The following is a 24,990-nucleotide window of genomic DNA, read 5'->3' as shown; positions in this document are numbered from 1 at the left end:
GTGTGCCGGTATCTGGAGTGTGTGCCGGTATCTGGAGTGTGTGCCGGTATCTGGAGTGTGTGCCGGTATCTGGAGTGTGTGCCGGTATCTGGAGTGTGTGCCGGTATCTGGAGTGTGTGCCGGTATCTGGAGTGTGTGCCGGTATCTGGAGTGTGTGCCGGTATCTGGAGTGTGTGCCGGTATCTGGAGTGTGTGCCGGTATCTGGAGTGTGTGCCGGTATCTGGAGTGTGTGCCGGTATCTGGAGTGTGTGCCGGTATCTGGAGTGTGTGCCGGTATCTGGAGTGTGTGCCGGTATCTGGAGTGTGTGCCGGTATCTGGAGTGTGTGCCGGTATCTGGAGTGTGTGCCGGTATCTGGAGTGTGTGCCGGTATCTGGAGTGTGTGCCGGTATCTGGAGTGTGTGCCGGTATCTGGAGTGTGTGCCGGTATCTGCTCTGAGTGTTGCTGATCTACAGGAGCAGTGAGATGCTGAAAGATTGACTGGCATTGCAGCCATACAGTGTACATTGTTCTCATTGCGTTTTCCAATCTCCACCCATGCGATGTGTAGGTTTGAGCTCAGTCGTCACCCGTAGTCCATCTGGGAGCAGTCTCTTGGAGCAGAACATCGAAGAACAAACAATCTTTCCATGGGAATTATTGACACCTTTCCAGTGCCTCATCTTGGTAAGAAATATATTCCTTACTCCAGACAGGAAACATGACTCGAATGCAACCTGTGAAGTATTGACAAAGCGGATACAAGTTGTGACAAGATGTAGAAAGATGTTTGCAATTGTTGGTGAAGTTCAAAATTAGGGAGTATAAATATGATAGCTACGAGTAAATCTGATCACTTCTGAAGAAGTAATCCTCAACTTGAAAGGTTAACGCTGCTCTTCTCTCCACAAAACCTGAGAACAAAGAACAGCGACACATGACAGCACAGGAACAGACCCTTCGGCCCTCCAAGTCTGCGCCGACCATGCTGCCCGTCTAAATTAAAACCTTCTACACTTCCGGGGTCCATGTCCCTCGATTCGTATCCTGTTCATGTATTTATCAACACGCTCTTTAAATGTCACGATCATATCTGACATAGAACCACCTCCTCCGACAGCGAGGTCCAAGCACCCACCACCCGTTGTGTAAAAAAGCCTCCCTTGCACATCTCCTTTAAACGTTGCCCCTCACATCTTAAACCTATGTCCCGTAGTAATTGACTCTCCCACCTTGGGAAAACCCACCCTGGCATCACACAAGCTTGCCACCCTCACATTGATTCTGTCTACACCTCCCGCTGCCTCAGGAAGGCAGGCAGCATTATCAGAGACCCCTCCCACCCAGGCATTGCGTCCTTCCTGACCCTTCCATCAGGCAGAAGATACAGAAGTCTGAAGACTCGGACATCCAGACATAGGAACAGCTTCTTCCCCACAGCTACTAGACTCCTCAACGACTCCCCCTCGGACTGATCTGTTCCCTGTAAGAACACTATTCACGACGCCCTATGCTGCCCTTGCTCATGTATTTGCTTTGTTCGGCCCCTTGTTCCGCACTGTAACCAATCACTGTTTGTCGATGTACCATTTGTCAATGTTCTCTGTTGATTATTCTTTTGTCTATTGTGTTCATTCCCTTGGCCACAGAAAAATACTTTTCACTGTACTTCGGTACATATGACAATAAATCAAATCAAATCAAAAAGCTTCTGACAATCCACTCTGTCTCTGCCCCTCATAATTTTGTAGACTTATATCATGTCGCCCCTCAACCTCTGTTGTTCCAGTGAGAACAAACCGAGTTTATCCAACCTCTCCTCATAGCTAATGCCCTCCATACCAGGCAACATCCTGGTAAATCTCTTCTGCACCCTCTCTGTTATAACCTGCCTACTTACCATTGGCTGGGGACTAATGACAATCCCACAATCCTGTGGGAGTATGAGCTTCCCCAATGAGGGGGGCGGAGAAACCATTAGTAATCTCCTAGTATAAATAAATCTGGCCAGTTCAGGAACCAGCAGGAAGGAGTATGTAGCAAGGGAAGTTACTGCTACTGTTATGTATATATTGCTATAGTAAATAAATGTTATTACTTTGTATCCTTAAAACTCGTGCTGGATTCTTCGTGGCCCTCACAAAACTGGCGACGAAGGTAAAAGTGAATAGCTGTCTACACTGCTGAAGCCACCTCCCTGGATTTTTGTTGGATACAGGTTGGAAGTTGTTTTCTATTACACCATGCCTCTGTACGGACGTTTGGATGTATTTGATGCTGCGCTGGAAAGCTGGAACCAGTACACACAACGGATGCGTTACTATTTCCGGGCAAACAATATCACCGAAAATGAGCGCCAGGTGGTCATATTGCTCACCGCCTGCGGCCCGCATACGTTTGGGGTGATTAGGAGCCTTACGTATCCAGCTGCGCCGGACACCAAAACGTTTGATGAACTTGTGAATATAGTGGGGCAACACTTTAACCCAACCCCGTCCACGATAGTCCAGCGTTACCGGTTAAATACCGCTGAGAGGACCCCTGGAGAATCCCTTGCCGATTTTCTATCCAGGCTACGCAGGATTGCGGAGTACTGTGACTATGGTGAGACCTTGTCAGAAATGTTACGCGACCGTTTGGTTTGCGGTATTAACAATGCGGCCACCCAGAGGAAGTTGTTAGCTGAGCCAATATTGACTTTTCAACAGGCCATTCAAAGAGTATTGTCCCGAGAGAGCGCAGAACGAGGAGTGCAGGAGCTACAGGGAATGGAAGTGCATGCCTTGGGGCGCAACCCCTTCCGTCCGAAAACGTCCCCCCGCACTCCTGCGGTACCTTGGGCGAGGCAACGCCCGGACCGACGCCAGTGGCCGTCGGACATTCCTCCCCGAAGGGAGCCTTCTCCAGAGCCAATGGATGAGGAGCCATGTCCGTGTCAGACTTGTAGGCGCCGACCCCGTCGCGGACGGCGGTCCTGGGGGCGCCAGAGGCGCCGTCGTTCCGACCGAAACTGGGACCAGCCCAGGGGCCGTAACTGGGATCAGCCCAGGGGCCGTACCTTCCATGTGGATGAACCTGCGGCGACTACTCCTGAGGACGTGGAGACGGAGGACGACTGCCTGCAGCTGCATTGTGTGGCAGCTCCCCGTGTGGCCCCCATTAAGGTGACAGTACGGGTCAATGGCCACCCGCTTGAGATGGAGTTGGATACTGGCGCAGCGGTCTCCGTGATCGCCCAGAGGACATTCGACCGCATCAAGCAGGGTGTACAGACCCTTACATGAACCGACTCACAGGCCAGGTTGGCCACCTACACGGGGGAACCACTGGACATTGCAGGAACTACAATGACCCCTGTTGCTTATGGACGCCAGGAGGGGCGTTTCCCACTTATCGTGGTGCGCGGCCATGGACCCAGCCTGTTGGGTCGGGACTGGTTGCGCCATTTGCGGTTGCAATGGCAGCACATCCTCCAAACAGTTTCTGAAGGGTTGACTGAGGTGCTAGGACGATACCCAGAGGTATTCCAGCCTGGTCTGGGGAAAATAAAAGGGGCCGTAGCCCATATCCAAGTCGAACCAGGAGCCACGCCGCGCTATTTCCGGGCACGCCCGGTGCCTTACGCCTCGCTCGAGAAGGTAGAAGGGGAGCTCACTCGTTTGGAGAGTTTGGGTATTATCAGGCCCGCCTGTTTTGCTGACTGGGCAGCACCAATTGTACCTGTAATGAAGCCAGATGCCACAGTTCGCTTGTGTGGCGACTATAAACTTACAGTGAATACGGTTTCCCAACTCGGCCAATATCCAATGCCTCGCATAGAGGATCTCTACGCGAAACTTGCAGGCGGACTCTCGTTCACAAAATTAGATATGAGTCACGCCTACCTGCAGTTGGAGCTGGACCCTGCCTCCCGACCATATGTAACGATTAATACACACCGGGGCCTGTATGAATATACACGGTTGCCCTTTGGAGTATCCTCTGCCTGCGCAATTTTTCAACGTGTTATGGAGGGCATTTTGAGAGGTTTACCACGTGTGGCTGTCTACCTAGATGATGTTTTGATTACAGGGACGTCGGAGCAGGAACATTTGGAAAATCTGGAGGCTGTCCTTTGACGCCTTTCGGAGGCTGGAGTCCGTTTACGTCGCACAAAGTGCATATTTCAGGCTAAGGAAGTAGTCTACCTAGGTTATCGGGTGGACCGCGAAGGTTTGCACCCCGTCGCAGAGAAGGTGCGTGCAATTCAACATGCCCCCACACCGACTGACACTTCGCATCTTCGTTCTTTTCTCGGTCTCGTAAACTATTACAGGAAGTTCCTCCCCAATCTGGCAACTACGCTGGCCCCGTTGCACCTTCTGCTAAAGAAAAATCACACCTGGGTTTGGGGTCAGCCGCAAGAAACCGCTTTCCGGCGGGTAAAGCAACAATTGTCGTCGTCTGGGTTACTAACCCACTATGATCCTGGAAAGCCTTTGCTCGTCACATGTGATGCATCCCCGTATGGTATTGGGGCTGTCCTGTCCCACAAGATGGAGAACGGGGCCGAGCGACCGATAGCTGTCGCCTCCCGCACATTGACTGCAGCGGAGAAGAAGTACGCGCAGATCGAGAAGGAGGGCCTGGCAGTGGTTTTTGCGGTGAAACGCTTCCACCAGTACGTGTATGGCCGCCATTTCACTATCGTGATTGATCATAAGCCCCTGCTGGGACTTTTCAGAGAGGATAAGCCAATACCGCCCATTGCTTCCGCACGGATCCAGCGCTGGGCTTTGTTGCTTGCTGCATACGAGTATCCTCTGGAGCACAAACCAGGTACGCAGATAGCGAATGTCGACGCACTGAGACGATTGCCTTTATCGACCGGCCCCATGTCGACCCCCACGACCGGTGAGGTGGTTGCAACCCTAAATTTTATGGACACCTTGACTGTCACGGCAACACAGATCCGTGAGTGGACCCAGACGGAGCCAGTCCTGTCAAAGGTTCGGCACATAGTCCTGTATGGTGGGCAGCATAGACAGCTCCCAGGCGAGTTGCGGGCATTTTCCTACAAGCTGTCAGAATTCAGCGTGGAAGACGGCATCCTCTTGTGGGGGACGCGTGTGATTGTCCCGGAAAAAGGCCAGGAGCTGATACTATCAGACTTGCACAATGGGCATCCAGGCGTGACCAAAATGAAAATGTTGGCCCGGAGTTATGTCTGGTGGCCAGGCCTCGACACCGACATTGAGAAGGTGGCCCAAAACTGCTCCATTTGCCAGGAGCATCAGAAGCTTCCGCCGGCCACGCCCCTACATCACTGGGAATGGCAAGGGCGGCCTTGGGCACGTTTACATGCAGATTTCGCAGGCCCTTTTCAAGGATCCATGTTCCTTCTACTAATTGACGCCCAGTCTAAATGGCTAGAGGTGCATAAGATGCAGGGGACAACGTCCTGCGCAACAATTGAAAAGATGTGTTTATCGTTTAGTACGCATGGCCTCCCCGAGGTGCTGGTATCGGATAACGGCACTCCATTCACGAGTGAGGAGTTTGCGAGGTTCATGAAGATGAACGGCATCCGCCATATCCGCACTGTCCCTTACCACCCGGCTTCAAATGGGTTGGCAGAGCGCGCAGTGCAGACATTCAAAAGAGGCCTAAAGAAGCAGTCTTCCGGATCAATGGACACGAGACTGGCTCGCTTTTTGTTTACGTACAGGACCGCCCCCCATGCAGTGACTGGGGTAGCTCCCGCAGAACTCCTAATGGGCCGGAGACTTCGCACCCGCCTTAGTATGGTTTTCCCGGACATTGGCGCAAAAGTACGCTGCACACAAGAACGGCAGGGACAGGGATTTTCTCGGCATCGGCCGATTCGGCAGTTTGCGCCCGGTGACCCAGTGTTCGTTCGGAATTTTGCTGGTGGTGCCCAATGGGTTCCTGGTGTAATCTTTCGCCAAACGGGCCCTATATCTTACCAAGTGCAAGCCCAGGGTCGTCTCCAGCGCAAACATGTAGACCACATTCGGTCCAGAAGACTATCCCCTCAAAAGATTCCCTGCCCCCGGAGCTCATTTCTACAGCCGCAGAGACCAGAGACAAGGGAAGGTAGTCCTCACAATCTTCCACTGGTGCCTCACTCGAAGCCTGCGCAGGTCGTTACGGAACCGAATGGAGATAGAGACGCTGACATGACGGAGGCAGCAGACTCTGACTCCGAGATGGAGACACATGATGCATCAGAGGGGGAATCCTCAGGTCCATGGGCCGTGGATGTACAACCGTTGCGCCGTTCATCACGGAAGCGCCGGTCTCCGTCTCGTTACACGCCGCCTAATCCAGCGCCGCGTGCAAATGGTGTCCGGCCTGCGGCCAAACGAGTCCGACGCCCTCCTTCGCCAGGGCCTTCGGTGGATTCCTTGGACTTTGAGGGGGAGGGATGTTATAACCTGCCTACTTACCATTGGCTGGGGTCTAATGACAATCCCACAATCCTGTGGGAGTATGAGCTTCCCCAATGAGGGGGGCGGAGAAACCATTAGTAAACTCCTAGTATAAATAAAGCTGGCCAGTTTGGAACCAGCAGGAAGAAGTGTGCAGCAAGGGAAGTTGCTGCTGCTGTTATATATATATATATATATGTTATTGTAAATAAATGTTATTACTTTGTATCCTTAAAACTCGTGCTGGATTCTTCGTGGCCCTCACAAAACTCTCCAAAGCCTCCACATCCTTCCGGTAGTGTGGTGACCAGAATTGAACACTATATTCCAAGTGTGGCCTAACTAAAGTTCTATACAGCTGCAGCAAAACTTGCCGATTTTTAGACTCAATGCCCAGACCAATGAAGGCAAGCATGCCGTATGCCTTCTTGACTACCTTCTCCACCTGTGCTGCCCCTTTCAGTGACCTGTGGACCTGTACACCAAGATCTCTCTGCTTATCAATATTCATGAGTTTTGCCATTTACTGTATATTTCCCAACTGTATTAGGCCTACCCGAAATGTATTACCACACATTTGTCCGGATCAAACTCCATTTGCAATTTCTCCGCCCAAGTCTCCAACTCATCTATATCCTGCTGTATCCTCTGACAGTCCTCATCACTGTCTGCAATTCCACAAATATCATCCTCTGCTCTTCCGTCATCAGTCATCCTTGTCACCTCCTCAAAAAACTCGATCAAGTTAGTGAGACACGACCTCCCCTTCACAAAACCGTGCTGCCTCTCGCTAATACGTCCACTTGCTTCCAAATGGGAGTAGATCCTGTCTCGAAGAATCCTCTCCAATAATTTCCCTACCACTGACGTAAGGCTCGTCGGCCTGTAATTTCCTGGATTATTCTTGCTAACTTTCTGAAACAAAGCCACAACATTAGCTATTCTCCAATTCCCTTGGGCCACAACCATCTTCCTTTGTATGAGGTACGACTTCAACAAATTTAATCTGTGTTGGTGGAAAATATGAAATTCAGAGAAACTGATCATCACATGTGCTGTCTTTCCCAGATAAAGGTCCTGCGGCGAGAGTGCCTAATCGCGGCAGTGAGGGAGTTTGTTGCAGAGAAGCTTGGACCAGACTTTCTGCCAAGTCCCGCAGTCAACCTCCAGGACGCATTTGATGAGACTGATGCCTACACGCCACTGATATTTCTCGTGTCGCCTGGTGAGGGGAAACAGACTGACCAAAAAACATCAAACAAGTATGGGTGGAGGGGTTGGCAACTTAACGACCCAGGTTTAAATGCAGCGGTTTCAGGAGCTCAACAAAGCTTGGGGAAAGAGGAGACGAGATGAACAATGGAAGGATGGAGGGTGGCAGGAACGGGGAGTGTGTGGAGAGATGGATAGTATCAGTGTGTGTGGAGAGATGGATGGTATCCGTGTGTGTGGAGAGATGGATAGTGTCAGTGTGTGTGGAGAGATGGATAGTGTCAGTGTGTGTGGAGAGATGGATGGTATCAGTGTGTGTGGAGAGATGGATAGTATCAGTGCGTGTGTGGAGAGATGGATAGTATCAGTGTGTGTGGGGAGATGGATAGTATCAGTGTGTGTGGAGAGATGGATAGTATCAGTGAGTGTGTGGAGAGATGGATAGTATCAGTGTGTGTGGAGAGTTGGATAGTATCAGTGTGTGTGTGGAGAGATGGATAGTATCAGTGTGTGTGTGGAGAGGTGGATAGTATCTGTGTGTGTGGAGAGATGGATAGTATCAGTGTGTGTGGAGAGATGGCTAGTATCAGTGTGTGTGGAGAGATGGATAGTATCAGTGTGTGTACGGAGAGATGGATAGTATCAGTGTGTGTGTGGAGAGATGGATAGTATGTGTGTGTGTGTGGAGAGATGGATAGTATCAGTGTGTGTGGAGAGATGGATAGTATCAGTGTGTGTGGAGAGATGGATAGTATCAGTGTGTGTGGAGAGATGGATAGTATCTGTGCGTGTGTGGAGAGATGGATAGTATCAGTGTGTGTGGAGAGATGGATAGTATCAGTATGTGTGGAGAGATGGATAGTATCAGTGTGTGTGTGGAGAGATGGATAGTATCAATGTGTGTGGAGAGATGGATAGTATCAGTGTGTGTGGAGAGATGGATAGTATCAGTGTGTGTGGAGAGATGGATAGTATCAGTGTGTGTGTAGAGAGATGGATAGTATCAGTGTGTGTGGAGAGATGGATAGTATCAGAGTGTGCGGAGAGATGGATAGTATCAGTGTGTGTGGAGAGATGGATAGTATTAGTGTGTGTGGAGCGATGGATAGTATCAGTGTGTGTGGAGAGATGGATAGTATCAGTGTGTGTGGAGAGATGGATAGTATCAGTGTGTGTAGAGAGATGGATAGTATCAGTGTGTGTGGAGAGATGGATAGTATCAGTGTGTGTGGAGAGATGGATAGTATGTGTGTGTGTGTGGAGAGATGGATAGTATCAGTGTGTGTGGAGAGATGGATAGTATCAGTGTGTGTGGAGAGATGGATAGTATCAGTGTGTGTGGAGAGATGGATAGTATGTGTGTGTGTGGAGAGATGGATAGTATCAATGTGTGTGGAGAGATGGATAGTATGTGTGTGTGTGTGGAGAGATGGATAGTATCAGTGTGTGTGGAGAGATGGATAGTATCAGTGTGTGTGGAGAGATGGATAGTATCAGTGTGTGTGGAGAGATGGATAGTATCAGTGTGTGTGGAGAGATGGATAGTATCAATGTGTGTGGAGAGATGGATAGTATCAGTGTGTGTGGAGAGATGGATAGTATCAGTGTGTGTGTGGAGAGATGGATAGTATGTGTGTGTGTGTGGAGAGATGGATAGTATCAGTGTGTGTGGAGAGATGGATAGTGTCAGTGTGTGTGGAGAGATGGATAGTATCAGTGTGTGTCGAGAGATGGATAGTATCTGTGTGTGTGGAGAGATGGATAGTGTCAGTGTGTGTGGAGAGATGGATAGTATCAGTGTGTGTGTGGAGAGATGGATAGTATCAGTGTGTGTGGAGAGATGGATAGTATCAATGTGTGTGGAGAGATGGATAGTATCAGTGTGTGTGGAGAGATGGATAGTATCAGTGTGTGTGGAGAGATGGATAGTATCAGTGTGTGTGTGGAGAGATGGATAGTATGTGTGTGTGTGTGGAGAGATGGATAGTATCAGTGTGTGTGGAGAGATGGATAGTATCAGTGTGTGTGGAGAGATGGATAGTATCAGTGTGTGTGGAGAGATGGATAGTATCAATGTGTGTGGAGAGATGGATAGTATCAGTGTGTGTGGAGAGATGGATAGTATCAGTGTGTGTGTGGAGAGATGGATAGTATGTGTGTGTGTGTGGAGAGATGGATAGTATCAGTGTGTGTGGAGAGATGGATAGTGTCAGTGTGTGTGGAGAGATGGATAGTATCAGTGTGTGTCGAGAGATGGATAGTATCTGTGTGTGTGGAGAGATGGATAGTGTCAGTGTGTGTGTGGAGAGATGGATAGTATCAGTGTGTGTGTGGAGAGATGGATAGTATCAGTGTGTGTGGAGAGATGGATAGTATCAATGTGTGTGGAGAGATGGATAGTATCAGTGTGTGTGGAGAGATGGACAGTATCAGTGTGTGTGTGGAGAGATGGATAGTATCAGTGTGTGTGGAGAGATGGATAGTATCAGTGTGTGTGTGGAGAGATGGATAGTATGTGTGTGTGTGTGTGTGGAGAGATGGATAGTATCAGTGTGTGTGGAGAGATGGATAGTATCAGTATGTGTGGAGAGATGGATAGTGTCAGTGTGTGTGGAGAGATGGATAGTGTCAGTGTGTGTGGAGAGATGGATAGTGTCAGTGTGTGTGGAGAGATGGATGGTATCAGTGTGTGTGGAGAGATGGATAGTATCAGTGTGTGTGGAGAGATGGATAGTGTCAGTGTGTGTGGAGAGATGGATAGTATCAGTGTGTGTGGAGAGATGGATAGTATCAGTGTGTGTGTGGAGAGATGGATAGTATCAGTGTGTGTGGAGAGATGGATAGTATCAGTGTGTGTGGAGAGATGGATAGTGTCAGTGTGTGTGGAGAGATGGATAGTATCAGTGTGTGTGGAGAGATGGATAGTATCAGTGTGTGTGGAGAGATGGATAGTATCAGTGTGTGTGGAGAGATGGATTATGTACTCTGCGTGCTGCCTGCCCTTCTGTTTTTCCCTTGTTTGGAAATGCGGAGTGCTGGGTGAGTGGTTATGAGTTTGGTGATTGAGTGGAGGAGGGTATATTTTTTTGAATGGTGAGATTTTGATGTGTTGCTGCTGCTGTTGATCAGGAATATATTGCGGATCAGCAGAGCTGTCATTCCAGATTCTTACTGATTATGGTTTGTGTTCTTCGCCAGTTTTTAATATATTTATGGACACAGTTTGCTTTCTCTTCATTGTGTCAATGGAGCCAGTGATGAGCCTTGTACTCTGCAGCCCCATGAGATACATAGCACTGTACACATTCTGGGTGAATTAAACCTTCTTCAGCGATGGTATATCTAGATACAGAACTCTGAAATCTGCATTGATATTTTTCTCTCCAGGTACTGACCCAGTTACTCAGGTGGTCCGTTTTGCTAAAGAAAGTCAGGGTCACACGGACCACCTGAACATGGTGTCTCTGGGTCGGGGCCAGGGGCCCATCGCAGAAGAGCTGATCCACAAAGCTCAGAAGGGGAAGGGGCGTTGGGTCTTTCTGCAGAACTGTCACCTGGCTGCCTTCTTCATGCCCGCACTTCAGGCCATCATCGAATCGTGAGTCCATCCATCATCACTCCATCATCGGGAGGCAGAAACCCATTGTGGACTAGAGTTGGAACCTTAGTATAGCCCCTTATTGAAGTTCACATGACAGTATACCCCCTCTCAGACTCTACTCCCCTTTGAGTGTCCCTTCCCCAAAGGTCTAGCCTCCTTCAGAATATACCCTTCCAAAGACTTTACCCACTGTGAGAAGATTGGCTCCCTGACAGTATAGCCCCCTTAGAGAATACTGTACCTGACTGGATGCCCTCCTTGAGACTGTGCCCCCCTTAAGAGTACATCTATCTGATAGTATCTCCCTTAGACTATGCCACCCCCTTGAGAAGAGCAGCACGGTGGCATAGTGGTTAGCACTGCTGCCTCACATCGCCAGGGACCGACGTTCAAATCCGGCCTTGGGTCACTGTCTGTGACGAATCTGCACATTCTTCTCATGTCTGCGTGGGTTCCCACAGTGCAAAGATGTGCAGGCTAGGTGGATTGGCCAAGCCACATTGCCCCTTATTGTCCAGGGATGTGCAGGTTTGGTGCAGTTAAGGGGTTATGGGGATAGGGCGGGGGAGTGGGCCTGGGTGGGGTGCTCTTTCAGATGATGTTGCAGACTCGATGGGCCGAATGTCCTCCTTCTGCACTGTAGGAATTCTATGATTGTATAATATACACCCGCTGAGTGTACCACCCTCGAATAGTATACTTCCCAGAGCGACCAGAATTGTGCGCAATATTCCAAGTGCGGCCTTATCAGGTTCTATACAACTGTAGAATGACTTGCCAGTTTTTATATTCAATGCCACATCCAATGAAGTCTTACAACACCAGGTTAAAGTCCAACAGGTTTGTTTCGATGTCACTAGCTTTCGGAGTGCTGCTCCTTCCTCAGGTGAATGAAGAGGTATGTTCCAGAAACACATATATAGACAAATTCAAAGATGCCAAACAATGCTTGGAATGCGACCATTAGCAGGTGATTAAATCTTTACAGATCCAGAGATGGGGTAACCCCAGGTTAAAGAGGTGTGAATTGCATCAAGCCAGGACAGTGGGTAGGATTTCGCAGGCCAGATGGTGGGGGATGAATGTAATGTGACATGAATCCCAGGTCCCGGTTGAGGCCGCACTCATGTGTGCGGAACTTGGCTATAAGTTTCTGCTCGGCGATTCTGCGTTGTCGCGCGTCCTGAAGGCCGCCTTGGAGAACGCTTACCCGGAGATCAGAGGCTGAATGCCCTTGACTGCTGAAGTGTTCGCCGACTGGAAGGGAACATTCCTGCCTGGTGATTGTTGCGCGATGTCCGTTCATTCGTTGTCGCAGCGTCTGCATGGTCTCGCCAATGTACCACGCTTCGGGACATCCTTTCCTGCAGCGTATGAGGTAGACAACGTTGGTTGAGTCGCACGAGTACGTACCACGTACCTGGTGGGTGGTGTTCTCACGTGTAATAGTGGTATCCATGTCAATGATCTGGCACGTCTTGCAGAGATTGCCATGACAGGGTTGTGTGGTGTTGTGGTCACTGTTCTGAAGACTGGGTAGTTTGCTGGAACATACCTCTTCATTCACCTGAGGAAGGAGCAGCGCTCCGAAAGCTAGTGACATCGAAACAAACCTGTTGGACTTTAACCTGGTGGTGTAAGACTTCGTACTGTGCTCACCCCAGTCCAACGCCGGCATCTCCACATCATGACATCCAATGAAGGCAAGCATTCCGTATGCTTTCTTGACTACCTTGTCCGCTTGTGTTGCCACCTTCAAAGACCTGTGGACCTGCACCCAGATCGCTCTGACTTTCTATATTCTTAATAGTTTTTTCCCCTCTATGTTAGACCTACCAAAATGTATTACCTCACATTTGTGTGGGTTAAACTCCATTTACCATTTCTCTGCCCAAGTCTCCAACCTAACCAGCTGTATCTTCGACAATCCTCAACACTATCTGTCACTCCACCAACGTTAGTATCGTCCGCGAGCTCACTAATCAGACCGGCTCCATTGTCCTCCAAATCGTTTATGTACGCCACAAACAACAGAGGCCCCAGCACAGATCCCTGTGGAACACCACTAGTCACAACCTTCCATTCAGAAAAACATCCTTCTACTGCTACCCTTTGCCTTCTGTGACCGAGCCAGTTCTGTATCCAGCTTACCACCTCACCTCTGATCCCGTGTGACTTCACCTTCTGTACCAGTCTGCCATGAGGCACCTTGTCAAAGGCTTTACAGAAGTCCCTGTAAACAACATCTACCACCCTCACTCATCAATCATCTTTGTCACCGCCTCAAAAAACCTGATCAAGTTAGTGAGGCACGACCTCCCCTTCACAAACCACACGGTCTATCGCTAATGAGTCCATTTGTTTCCAAATGGGTATAAATCGTGTCCCTGAGAATTCTCTCCAATAATTTACCGACGTGGGGCTCACCGGCCTATAGTTTCCAGGATTATTCCTGCTACCTTTCTGAAACAACAGTACCACATTAGCTATTCTCCAGTCCTCTGTCCTCTAGTCTCCAAACAAATATTCATCCGGGAGCATCCGGGTGCCCTGGAACCCGCTCGGCGATGTAGAATCATAGAATCTCTACATTACAGAAAGAGGCCATTTGGCCCATCGGGTCTGCACCGACCCTTTGAAAGACTACCCTACCTCGGCTCTATCCCCCACCCTGTAACTCCCCCACCCTGATTTAGCATGTCCAATCACCTAACCTGCCCATCTTTGGACTGTCGAAACCGGAGCACTCGGGGGAAATCCACGCAGACATGGGAAGAACGTGCAAGTTCCACAGAGACAGTCGCCCAAGTTGGGAATTGAACCTGGGTCCCTGGTCCTGTTGTATAACAATCCTGTGAGGACCATCAGGTATAGCAGCAGAATTAGGCCACTCGGCCCATCGAGTCTGCTACGATATTCAATCATGACTCATATTCTTCTCATCCCCATTCTCCTGCCTTCTCCCCATAACCCCTGATCCCCTTATTAATCAAGAACCTATCTATCTCTGTCTTAAAGACACTCAGTGATTTGGCCTCCACAGCCTTCTGCGGCAAAGAGTTCCCCAGATTCACCGCCCGCTGGCTGAAGAAATTCCTCCTCATCTCTGTTTTAACGGATCGTCCCTTCAGTCTGAGATTGTGCCCTCAGGAACTAGTTTTTCCTACAAGTGGAAACATCCTCTCCACGTCCAATCTATCCAGGCCTCGCAGTATCCTGTAAGTTTCAAGAAGATCCTCCCTCATCCTTCTAAACTCCAATGAGTACAGACCCAGAGTCCTCAACTGCCCCACATATGACAAGCTCTTCATTCCAGGGATCATTCTTGTGACCTCCTCTGAACCCTTTCCAAGACCAGCACATCCTTACGGGGCCCAAAACTGCTCACAATACTCCAAATGGGGTCTGACCAGAGCCTTATACAGCCTCAGAAGTACATCCCTGGTCTTGTATTCTCGCCCTCTTGACATGAATGCTAACATTGCATTTGCTTTCTTAACTGCCGACTGAACCTGCACATTAACCTTAAGAGAATCGTGAACAAGGACTCCCAAATCCCTTTGTGCTTCTGATTTTCTAAGCCTTTTCCCATTTGGAAAATAGTCTATGCCTAACTTCCTCCTCCCAAAGTGCGTAACCTCACACTTTTCCACATTATATTCCATCTGCCACTTCTTTGCCCGCTCTCCCAGCCTGTCTAAGTCCTTCTGCAGTCCCCTTGCTTCCTCACTAGTACCTGTCCATCTACAGATCTTTGTATCATCCGCCAACTTAGCAACAGAGCCTTCAGTTCCTTCTTCCAGATCATTAATGCACAAGGACTGCAGTAAATTGAAGGGGTTGATCTTAGATTAGATTAAATGGTCGGCACAACATCGTGGGCCAAAGGGCCTGTATCTGCTGTACTGTTCTATGTTCTATGTGCATTGTGAAAAGTTGTGGTCCCAGCACAGACCCCTGAGGCACACCACTAGTCACCGGCTGCCGTCCTGAAAAAGACCCCTTTATCCCCACTCTCTGCCTTCTGCCAGTCAGCCAATCCTCTATCCATGCCAGGATCTTACCCTGAACACCATGGGCTCTTAACTTATTTAACAGTCTCCTATGTGGCACCTTGTCAAAGGCCTTCTCGGAAATGTAAATAAATCACGTCCACTGGTTCTCCTTTGTCTAACTTGCTTGTTACTTCCTCAAAGAACTCTAACAGATTTGTCAGACACGACCTCCCTTTGACAAAGTCGTGCTGACTCAGTCCTATTTTACCATGCACTTCCAAGTACTTTGCGATCTCATCTTTAATAACAGACCAATCTGACCAATGACCAAAATCAGGCTACCCGGCCTATAATTTCCCGTCATCTGCCTCCCTCCCTCCTTAAACAGTGGTGTTATATTAGCCACTTTCCAGTTCTCTGGGACCCTTCCTGCCTCATCCCCAGCCTCTTCGAGGAGCACCCTAGGATGAATGGTTGGCTCTTGGGGGATAAAGGGTACCCGTAGACGGTCTGCCTAATGATGCCAGTATGGAGGCTGGAGACTGAAACGGAGACCTGGTCCAACGAGGCCCGTGTGGTCACCCGGGCTGTGATTGAGCCGTGCCTCGGACACCTCAGGATGCCGTTATGATGCCTCGACCGCTCCGTTGGTGCCCTGCAGGTACATCGCCCGGAGGGTCGCCCGCTTTGTGATGGTCTGCTGTGTCCACCACGACCTCGCACAGCAGCAGGGTGATGAGATAGTGGTTAGTGATGAGGAACCTGTGGCCACCTCCGAGGAGGAGGAGGATGAGGACGAGGAGGATGAGGCGGTGTCAAACCAGCAGGGGCTGGAGGATGAGGCCAGGGTTAACTGGAGGCCCAGCTGGCAGCTGCAGGACAGGCGGCAGCGGTGAGGGTCCAGTAAGTCCGGAGGGCCAGGGAGGCCCTCATACTCGCCCGATTCAAATGGTCTGGTCCGTCACCCCCCACACCCATTTCCCTCCTTCCCAGGGTCTGTGTCACATCACCCCAGGGTGCTGGGACTGTGTCGGCACCATCAGCGGGTCACTGTCGAGGGCAGGGTGGTGGTGACAACCCCCCAGAGAGCTGAGCGCCAGCGCTCCTCAATCTATGCCATAGTCCGACCCCTGCCTGTCTGCTGAGTGCACACTCACACCCATCACCTGCACGCAGTGTGCCCGAGGAGGGGGAGATGCCTGGAGAGAGGGGCCAAGGGTTCGGAGGTTCTAGGTGTTTCTCCAGGATGCACATCTGAGGTGGGGAAACCGGCTGCTTACCACGTCCCGTGGTCTTCGCTTCGCCTCCCGGGTGTCCTCTGGGGGCTCTGAGGCCGGAGAGCCCGGCTCACTTGTCGGCAGCACATGCACCGCCGTACTGCCCTGTCCCGTATGCTGACCTCGAGACGCAGCGTCAGCAGAGGGGTGGAACTTGTGGGAGCTGGTGGCCACCATCGCCACCCCATGGGATGGGTCCGGGTTGGCACCCCAACAAATGTTCTTTTCCCCTTGATGTTTCTTAACGCGACCCAGACAGATTCCACATTGTCTATGCTGATCCTGAATAGCCCTCAATGTTTCATTCCCATTCTTGGTCACCTTGGTGCCATGTGTCTGTAATCCCCATTGCATCATACCCCATTTACATCTATCTGCGCAAATAATTCATCCATTTTACTTTGAATGCTCTGAGTGTTCAGGTACAAAACTTTAAGTCCTTTTTACGTTCCTTGTCCCATCCCTACTATTTTTTATTACGGTGTCATTATCTGATCCTGGCCCTTGATTTCTCTGCCTATCACTTTTCCTATTCTCCTTGCTGTCTTTTTCTCTTGTTCTTGATTCGACTGCTCTGAATCTTTACATACGTTCCCATCCTCCTGCCATATTACTTTAAGCCCTCCCCAATCTTTAATCTTGCAGAATTTCAGGCTTGTTCAGCATTTTCTCTGAGGTTGAGGGTTTTTGATCTCCAGCTGCCACCATTTTGTGGGGATGTTGGTCATAGAATGATATCTCTTAATTAAGTCTTTGCAGTCTTCAGGCTATTAACCGTAAGTCTTTACTAACAAGCAGAAGGAGTTACGCATGTGCAGTAAAGGATACAGGCTCGGAGTCTTCACCATTGTGGTGTTCTTTGCGTTGCTAAATTCAGGATGGTTGGCGTAGTGTTCACAAAGACCACAAATAGCTTTAAAATGAACAAAGCTATAAATTTATTAACTCTACTAATTTGGATTCAACACTTACTCCTAGATAATGCACAGTTGCGAATAAACATATAATCTACACTCATCTATTACTAATTTTGACACTATTACATTAACTATGATCTGCTCTCACTCACACTATCTTTCCTTCAGTCTGTTCTCTAGCTTTCTTCTCAACCTCTCACCCATAAGGGTTAGCATCAATGTCTTATACATGTGTATAACTAGCTCCCTCTAGTGGTTGATTTAGACATTGCATTAACCCTTGCAGTTCTTACATTTCTGATAATATCCCACCCATGTTTAAGTATTTTCCCATCTCTGCTCAGCACCCCTGGGTTTGGCCCTGTGCATTATTATATCACTGTGTGGGTACTCAGCCCCACATTAACCCTGTATGTGTTAACCGTTTTAGTTGCTGTGATATGAAGAGTCTAAAGTTCTTCTTCCTTTTCACCAAACACCATTTATTTCACTACCACAGCCTCTGCACAAAACTCTTAACAACACACCACCTGACAGAGGCCACCTGAAGCCCCTTTACATATCGGTGTCAATTAAATGAATACTTAACATAAATGAGACAACTAATTGCAATGTCTCTTAACCCATTACTTAACAATCGCCCTTTCCTTGGAGAAAAAATAATAATTAGGTGAAAACAAAATTTCAAGAAACTCAAAAACACACACATGATGTCCCCCCCTTTTTCTTTTTGTTTGGACGAGAAAAAAAACAGTCACAGAAACAAGCGCCCTTCATTAACAATATCCAAAAGTTTCTGTGAACTCGCCCCTCTTTTCGGAAAACAGTCTGACAATTGATAGCTCCTGTCGACCCATTTAATTTTTGTTATTTCCCCTCTGTCCAACATCTGCTTCAAACTTGCGATGTCTATCCGTAACCTCTTTTCATTGACACTTTTTGTAGAGTGCACATTTTCCCACAGGGATTTATTGTCAATGTGACAGTCAATAGGTATATTACCCAAATCCCCTAATCCCAAAATTTCTGTCAATATCATACTTATATAAAAGGCCATATCCACCGCCTCTACAAGGCTTGACGTCTCAGCAGCCAAAGTGCTTTTTACCACTCTCCTTATTTGCTTAGTTTCCCACACAAGCGGGCAACATTTACCATTGTTCCCCAAAAGGAAAATTATAAAACCTCCTGCGCTTGAAACCCCATCACATAAATTTGCGTAGGACGCATCACTATAAACTATGAGTTTCAAGTGCTTAAGGTCACCTAAAACCGGGAACTTCAAAACACACTCCTGCATTTTCAGTTTGGCCAACGCTTTATTTGCTCTTATTATGTCTTCCACTTTGGGATCATTCATTTTTGTACTCCATTCTAAGACATCAAAACTCACGTCCGGTCTAGTCTGTCTACCTAACCAGGTCAGTTGCCTAATTAAACTTCGCAGTTGCTCTTTTTCTATCTTTGAAACCATTGCGGCTTTCTGTGAAACTCGGCCACGACTAATTGCTATTGGGCTGATGCTTTCCAAATAAGATTGCTGACGTAAAGTTGCCCCTAACTTAGTCTGTCCAATTTCCAGTCCAATATATTTAAATGCACCGGAAGCCTGGCTTCCAACCCTGAATTCTTTCCTCAATACAGAGATTACAATAGCTTCAAAATCACTAGTCCCACCCCACAAAAAATCATCGACATGCATCATAAAAATGCCAGAAAGATTTCCTTTATAATGCCAGTAAAACATTGCAGGATCTGCTTTCAACTGGTAACAGCCTAACTTTAACAAAACTGACCTTACCGAAAAATACCAGACTCTAGATGCAACATTTAATCCATATACACATTTGTTCAACTTCCAGAGTACCCCTTCTGTGTTAGCTGCTTCTTTAGGAGGACGGAGAAAAATGTCTCTCTGGAGCTGATGCCCCTGCAAAAAGGCAGCTTTTATATCCATAGATTTGCATTCCCATGCCTTTGTGGCTAATACAGCCAAGAAGATCTTTAAAATAACCTTTCCTGCTGTAGGTGAATCTACCCTTAAATCCTGATCTTCTAAGTTTTCTTCAAATCCCCTTGCCACAAGCCTGGCCTTTGCCTTATAAGTTCCATCCGGAAGAACCTTTTCCGTGCAAATCCATCTGTGGGATAGAGCTCTTTGTACCCTATCCGGTACTTCCGTGTATAACCCAAATTGACTCCAACTATGCAGTTCTTGCTGTTTAGCATCTTTGATAACTTTTTCATCTAATTTATTTGAAGCCACCAAAATCTCACGTGCATGTGGGCTTCTACTCCTATTAGTATTCGTAGTCTTACTCATGTTCCGAGGTCTTGATAAACTACGTCCCCTCTCCCGCCTGGTCTCTCGTTCTGTACTGCTGCTGCTTGATCTTTCCCTTCTGCTGTGGGATGTTCTTTCAATGTTTCTCGACCTTTTCCTGCGGACCTGTTCACTATCCGATGTACTATCTGAACTGGCACTGTGTTTCTGTGCCCTCCATTTTTGAACTTTGGTTTCCCAATCCATTGTCTTGACTCCTTCCCCTGAATGCTGTACATTCAACCAATGTTTATACTTTCGAGTGGCCTTCCCTGCTCTACTAATAACAGTTGCATCCTTCCATTGACTAGATCCTTCAGGCAAGTATGTCACTTTTGTACCAACTTTTGGCAGTTGCCCTTTCGGAAAAATGGCCTGTTTTAATTCACCAGAAGTGTTGTGTTCCTCCACAGAAACACTGTCTATGTCAGTTAATTGGTCCTCATACTTCTGTAACACATGCGTACCAGATGACTCTGGTTCCTCGTCATGTCTGTCTGCTCTGTCTAAATTTGAAAATTTGTAATCTGTACCCATTATCCTTGATGAATGGACCCTAACAGTTTGATTACCATGTTGCAAAATAAATGTTTTGCCATCTATGCCTATGATCTTCCCTGGGCCTTTCCATTCATTAGAATTGTCTCTCTCATAGTATACCATGCCTCCTTGCTGAAAAACGGCATCTGATGGCCGTACGTTATGTCTTAAAGCTCTGCGAATTCTTTCAGAGACTTCTGCTTCCAAAAAAGCTTTTCTACTGCTATGTAATGCATTTAAATGTTCAGCAGAACCAGAGCTAATTGTAGTCCCCTCCCAAGCTGGAGGCTGGTCATCCAAAATGGACGGAATTTTAGGATTTCTACCAAACACTAATTGATAAGGATTATAGCCCCCAACCATTTGCAATGAATTCTTTGCATGTACTGCCCATGCTAAAGCTGAATTTAGCTTGCAATTTGGTCGATCTGCCAAAATTTTCCAAAGCATGTCATCGATGACAGCATGATTTCTTTCACAGACACCATTACTAAATGGGCTTTCTGCAGCCGTATTCATAACTGTGATATTCATGTTTTCACACATATCCCTAAACTCATCATTAGCAAATTCTCCCCCATTGTCCGTCAGGAATTTTGCCGGTGGACCCATTCCTCTCCCTATCCATTTTTCCACGATTTGATCCAGAATTACCCTCTTTTCTTTACTTCGTACAATCGTTGATTGACTAAATCTGGTTGCTAAATCTACAAAATGCAAAATAAATATATTATTTGCTTTATCCCAGATCTTAAGGTCCATGGCCACAATGTCGTTAAAATCCCTGGCCAAAGGTAGGGTTACTATCGGTCGTGCTGGTGTCCTTCTGTACTTCCTACAAACTTCACAGCAATCACTAACCTGTTCTATCAGTTTAGTATAGTCGTCATCCCTTACCCCTGCATCCTTTTATAAATTTTTCAGCCTCCGAGGAGACGGATGTGCAAATTGCCTATGCAGTTTTAATACCACAAGCTTTTAATCAGCTAAAGTCCCATTTTTAACACATCCTTAACCACTCTACTTGAAAAATTATTTGTCAGTTATGGAATACAATAGTGTCCCGACTGTGTAAATTGTAAGTCCACCGTCTTTCCAAAAAGTGTTGCCTTATCCTGTTCCATATCCAGTTTCATGTGTGCTTTCTTCATCGACGGTCATCCGTGCTAATGAAATGATTCACTCCGGCAATATTGCAAGCGATCACCACTTTTTTCAGCGACTTCAGAGTATTATCCCCAAACCTGAAACTTGTGGAACTTTCAAATTCCTTAACCTTGTTACGATTTTCAACATTCAAAGAGTCCAGGTAACATTTTAACCAGTCAATTCCACACACAGTAGATGCGCAGCCACTGTCCAATCAGCACAGTTGAAGGATTCTGCAACCAACACCCTCATTACCGGCGTAAAACTGCTTGTCAATAGGACAATGCCTTCTTTCTGGTCACTATCTTTTTCCTCTTCTGAATCTTCCGTGTCATGTTTCGCTTCAAACACTCTATCATAACGAGTTGGACAGTTGAAAGCATAATGATATTGAGAGTCACATCAAAAACATCGATTTATCATGCCCCGTGCATTTCTGGGGTTCATCTTCCTATTGTAGGTTCTAACTGGGTTTCTGTCTTCATAATTTCCTTGTCTCAGTCTCCGTCGATAGTCTTGAGCCCTGTTCGTAGCCATACAATTTCGCCATCCTGTTAGTAGTGTATCTTCCATATTCTGCCTTATTGCAGGCATCAATTGCCTATTTGGGTCATCAGAGCCATCGGAATCGAATGTTTCCCCAGAAACTTTTGTGAAGCTTTTGTCATTTGTTCGAATAAGGGGCGTCATTCTCCGACCCCCCGCCGGGTTGGAGAATGGCCGTTGGCCGCCGTGAATCCCGCCCCTTCCGGTTGCCGAAGTCTCCGGTACCGGATATTCGGCGGGGGCGGGAATCGGGCCGTGCCGGTTGGCGGGCCCCCCCGCTGGATTCTCCGGCCCGGATGGGCCGAAGTCCCGCCGATAAATTGCCTGTCCCGCCGGCGTGGATTAAACCACCTTTTGAACGGCGGGACAAGGCGGCGGCGCGGGTGGGCTCCGGGGTCCTAGGGGGGGCGCGGGGCGATCTGACCCCGGGGGGTGCCCCCACGGTGGCCTGGCCCGCGATCGGGGCCCACCGATCCGCGGGCGGGCCTGTGCCGTGGGGGCACTCTTTCCCTTCCGCCTCCGCCACGGTCTCCACCATGGCGGAGGCGGAAGAGACTCCCTCCACTGCGCATGCGTGGGAAACGTTCAGCGGCCGCTGACGCTCCCGCGCATGCGCCACCCTGACATGTCATTTCCGCGCCAGCTGGCGGGGCAACAAAGGCCGTTTACGCCAGCTGGCGGGGCGGAAATTCCTCCGTCGTCGGCCTAGCCCCTCAATGTTGGGGCTCGGCCCCCAAAGATGCGGAGCATTCCGCACCTTTGGGGCGGCGCGATGCCCGTCTGATTGGCGCCGTTTTGGGCGCCAGTCGGCGGACATCGCGCCGTTTTGGGAGAATTTCGCCCAAGGTATCCTTATCAGTAAACTGAACTCCTGTCAAAACCAGGAGCCTATCCATGTTGTTCACTCTAGCACAGTCCAGTAATGTAAAGGCCAACACAGACTGTGGAAATTCCAGGTTGTGTTTCTGCAGCCTTTTATATAGTCTGCCAAATTCCATTATATAGTCTTCCATGGAGATATCCTCCATTTTCCGGAACTTATCAAAATCCGACCATGCTTCATACGCACTTAACAAGTTATCTTTCTCATAAATCTTATCCAAATAATGTAATAAAGTCTCCAGACCTTCTTCTGAGTCTAACTCTTCCAATTCCAGCTCAGAAAACACTTTGTTTCGGATTTTACTGCCATATGTTAGAGAAAGAGCCAATGCCATACCTTGTTTTCTCTTTCCCAAAGCAGTTACCTTAGTCCACATAACTACTGCACTTCTCCATTGGTCGTACGATCCCCTTTCAGAAAATAAGGGAGGATAGTCATATCCAGCCATCTTTATCCTCGGTTCAACCATATAGCCCTCTTTTTTTTTTTTCCTGTTCTCACTCACTCCTTGGTTTTATCTGGAAAAGTTGTATCTTTCAACCCTTCACATTTGCACAGCAACCATCCTCTGCTACCAATTGTTAGACGTTTTCGTTGCTGTGAAATGAAGAGTCTAAAGTTCTTGTTCCTTTTTCACCAAACACCATTTATTTCACTTCCACAGCCTCTGCACAAAACTCTTAACAACACACCACCTGACAGAGGCCACCTGAAGCCCCTTTACATATCAGTGTCAATTAATGGATACTTAACATAAATGAGACAACTAATTGCAATGTCTCTTAACCCATTACTTAACAGTATGTGCCAGACCCTTAAACTACAGTTGTTGCCAAATCCTCAAGCATTGCATTTGTGTCATTCTTTCTAGGTTCAGAAAACCAGAAGTGCACATGGACCCTAACTTCAGGCTATTACTGAGCTCCAAGTCTGACTACACATTTCCCATCTCCATTCTTCACCATGGAGTGAAGGTAAGGTGACAGTTGACTGGTTCTAGCCCCGTAATAGACATTTCATAGAACTGCAACGTCCTGTCATGGCCTGCTGTGTGGAAGTGTGTGCGCAGAATCACCAGAGAGTGGGCGATGTCCAATGTCCGGTAGACTTCCTGCCAAGGGTGACCGGTGAACCATTGGTGAGCTGAGGATGACGAGAAGCACGCTGGAACCAAGGGGGTGGGGGGGTAGCAGCTCAGTGTAAAATCAGTACAGATATTATTTTGAAGAATGTCCATTTGGCTCTTTGAAAGGTCGCAGTGGAGCCCCCACAGGGCCTGAAGAACAAGCTGCTGACCAGCTTTGGAAGCAGTGGCTCCGGGGAAGTGACAGAAGGAATCTTCATGAAGGAGAACAAAGGGCTGAGCTGGAGGAGGCTGCTTTTCAGTTTGTGTTTCTTCAACGCCATCATCCAGGAAAGGAACAAGTACGGGGCTTTGGGCTGGAATATCCCGTATGAGTTCACCTCTTCGGACCTGGAGGTATGTACAAACTTACAGAAAACGCATCTCATTGTGCAAAAACAGGTGGCAGGTCAGAAGATTGGGCAGAATATAAGGAACAGTAAAAGATGACAAACAGATTAATAATGGGGAAAGGTTAGAGTTTGAAAGAAAGCTCGTCAGAAATATAAAAACAGAGGGCGCGATCCGCCGGCCGCGTTGCGCTCTCGCCCGAGCGCGGTGCCGTGTGGCCTGTGAATCCCGGGAGAGACCTCTCGCTGGCTCAGTGGCAATCTTCACTCCTCGTGGGATCCAGCCAAGTCCAGCCAGACAACCGAGTCAGGACCCTGCCCACAAGGGGCGATGCCAAACGGCACCCGCCAAAGTTTTAAACCGCCTTCGGTGAATTTACCCGATACTCACCGGCCTCACAGGATCCAGCGGCCTCCCCAGCCGGGCACCGTTCAGCACTGATCCACACTAAGGTGGACCAGCACTCAGGGGGTCTCCCAGGGGCACTGCCAAGGTGCCTGAGTGCCACTGCCAAGCTGGCAGGTGCACTGCCTGGGTGCCAGGGCGGCAGTGCAAAGGGTCCAGGCCCAAGAGGGGCTATGTCCATGAAAGGAGGGTAGAGGGGGGGATTGGTGGTGTAAGTAGGGGCCACCGGGAGGTTGGGGTTATGGGTGGGGGCCCTG

The 24,990-nt window shown here is 48.5% G+C and overlaps 1 protein-coding gene across 1 annotated transcript in view; it reads left to right on the top strand.

The window, feature by feature from the left end:
* The window catches only part of LOC140411509 (dynein axonemal heavy chain 6-like), a 1,703,852-nt gene extending 1,679,425 nt beyond the window's left edge, over positions 1-24,427 (top strand). The window contains exons 73-77 of the mRNA XM_072500595.1: positions 552-667; positions 7,480-7,636; positions 11,011-11,221; positions 23,726-23,828; positions 24,107-24,427. Of these exons, the coding sequence (XP_072356696.1) occupies positions 552-667; positions 7,480-7,636; positions 11,011-11,221; positions 23,726-23,828; positions 24,107-24,427 (908 nt within the window). The remainder of the gene's footprint in view (positions 1-551; positions 668-7,479; positions 7,637-11,010; positions 11,222-23,725; positions 23,829-24,106) is intronic.
* The last annotated feature ends 563 nt before the right edge of the window (positions 24,428-24,990 follow it).

Source organism: Scyliorhinus torazame, chromosome 4, assembly GCF_047496885.1.
Source record: "Scyliorhinus torazame isolate Kashiwa2021f chromosome 4, sScyTor2.1, whole genome shotgun sequence".
NCBI classification, from domain to species: domain Eukaryota; kingdom Metazoa; phylum Chordata; class Chondrichthyes; order Carcharhiniformes; family Scyliorhinidae; genus Scyliorhinus; species Scyliorhinus torazame.
This window is presented reverse-complemented; position numbering and strand designations above follow the sequence as displayed.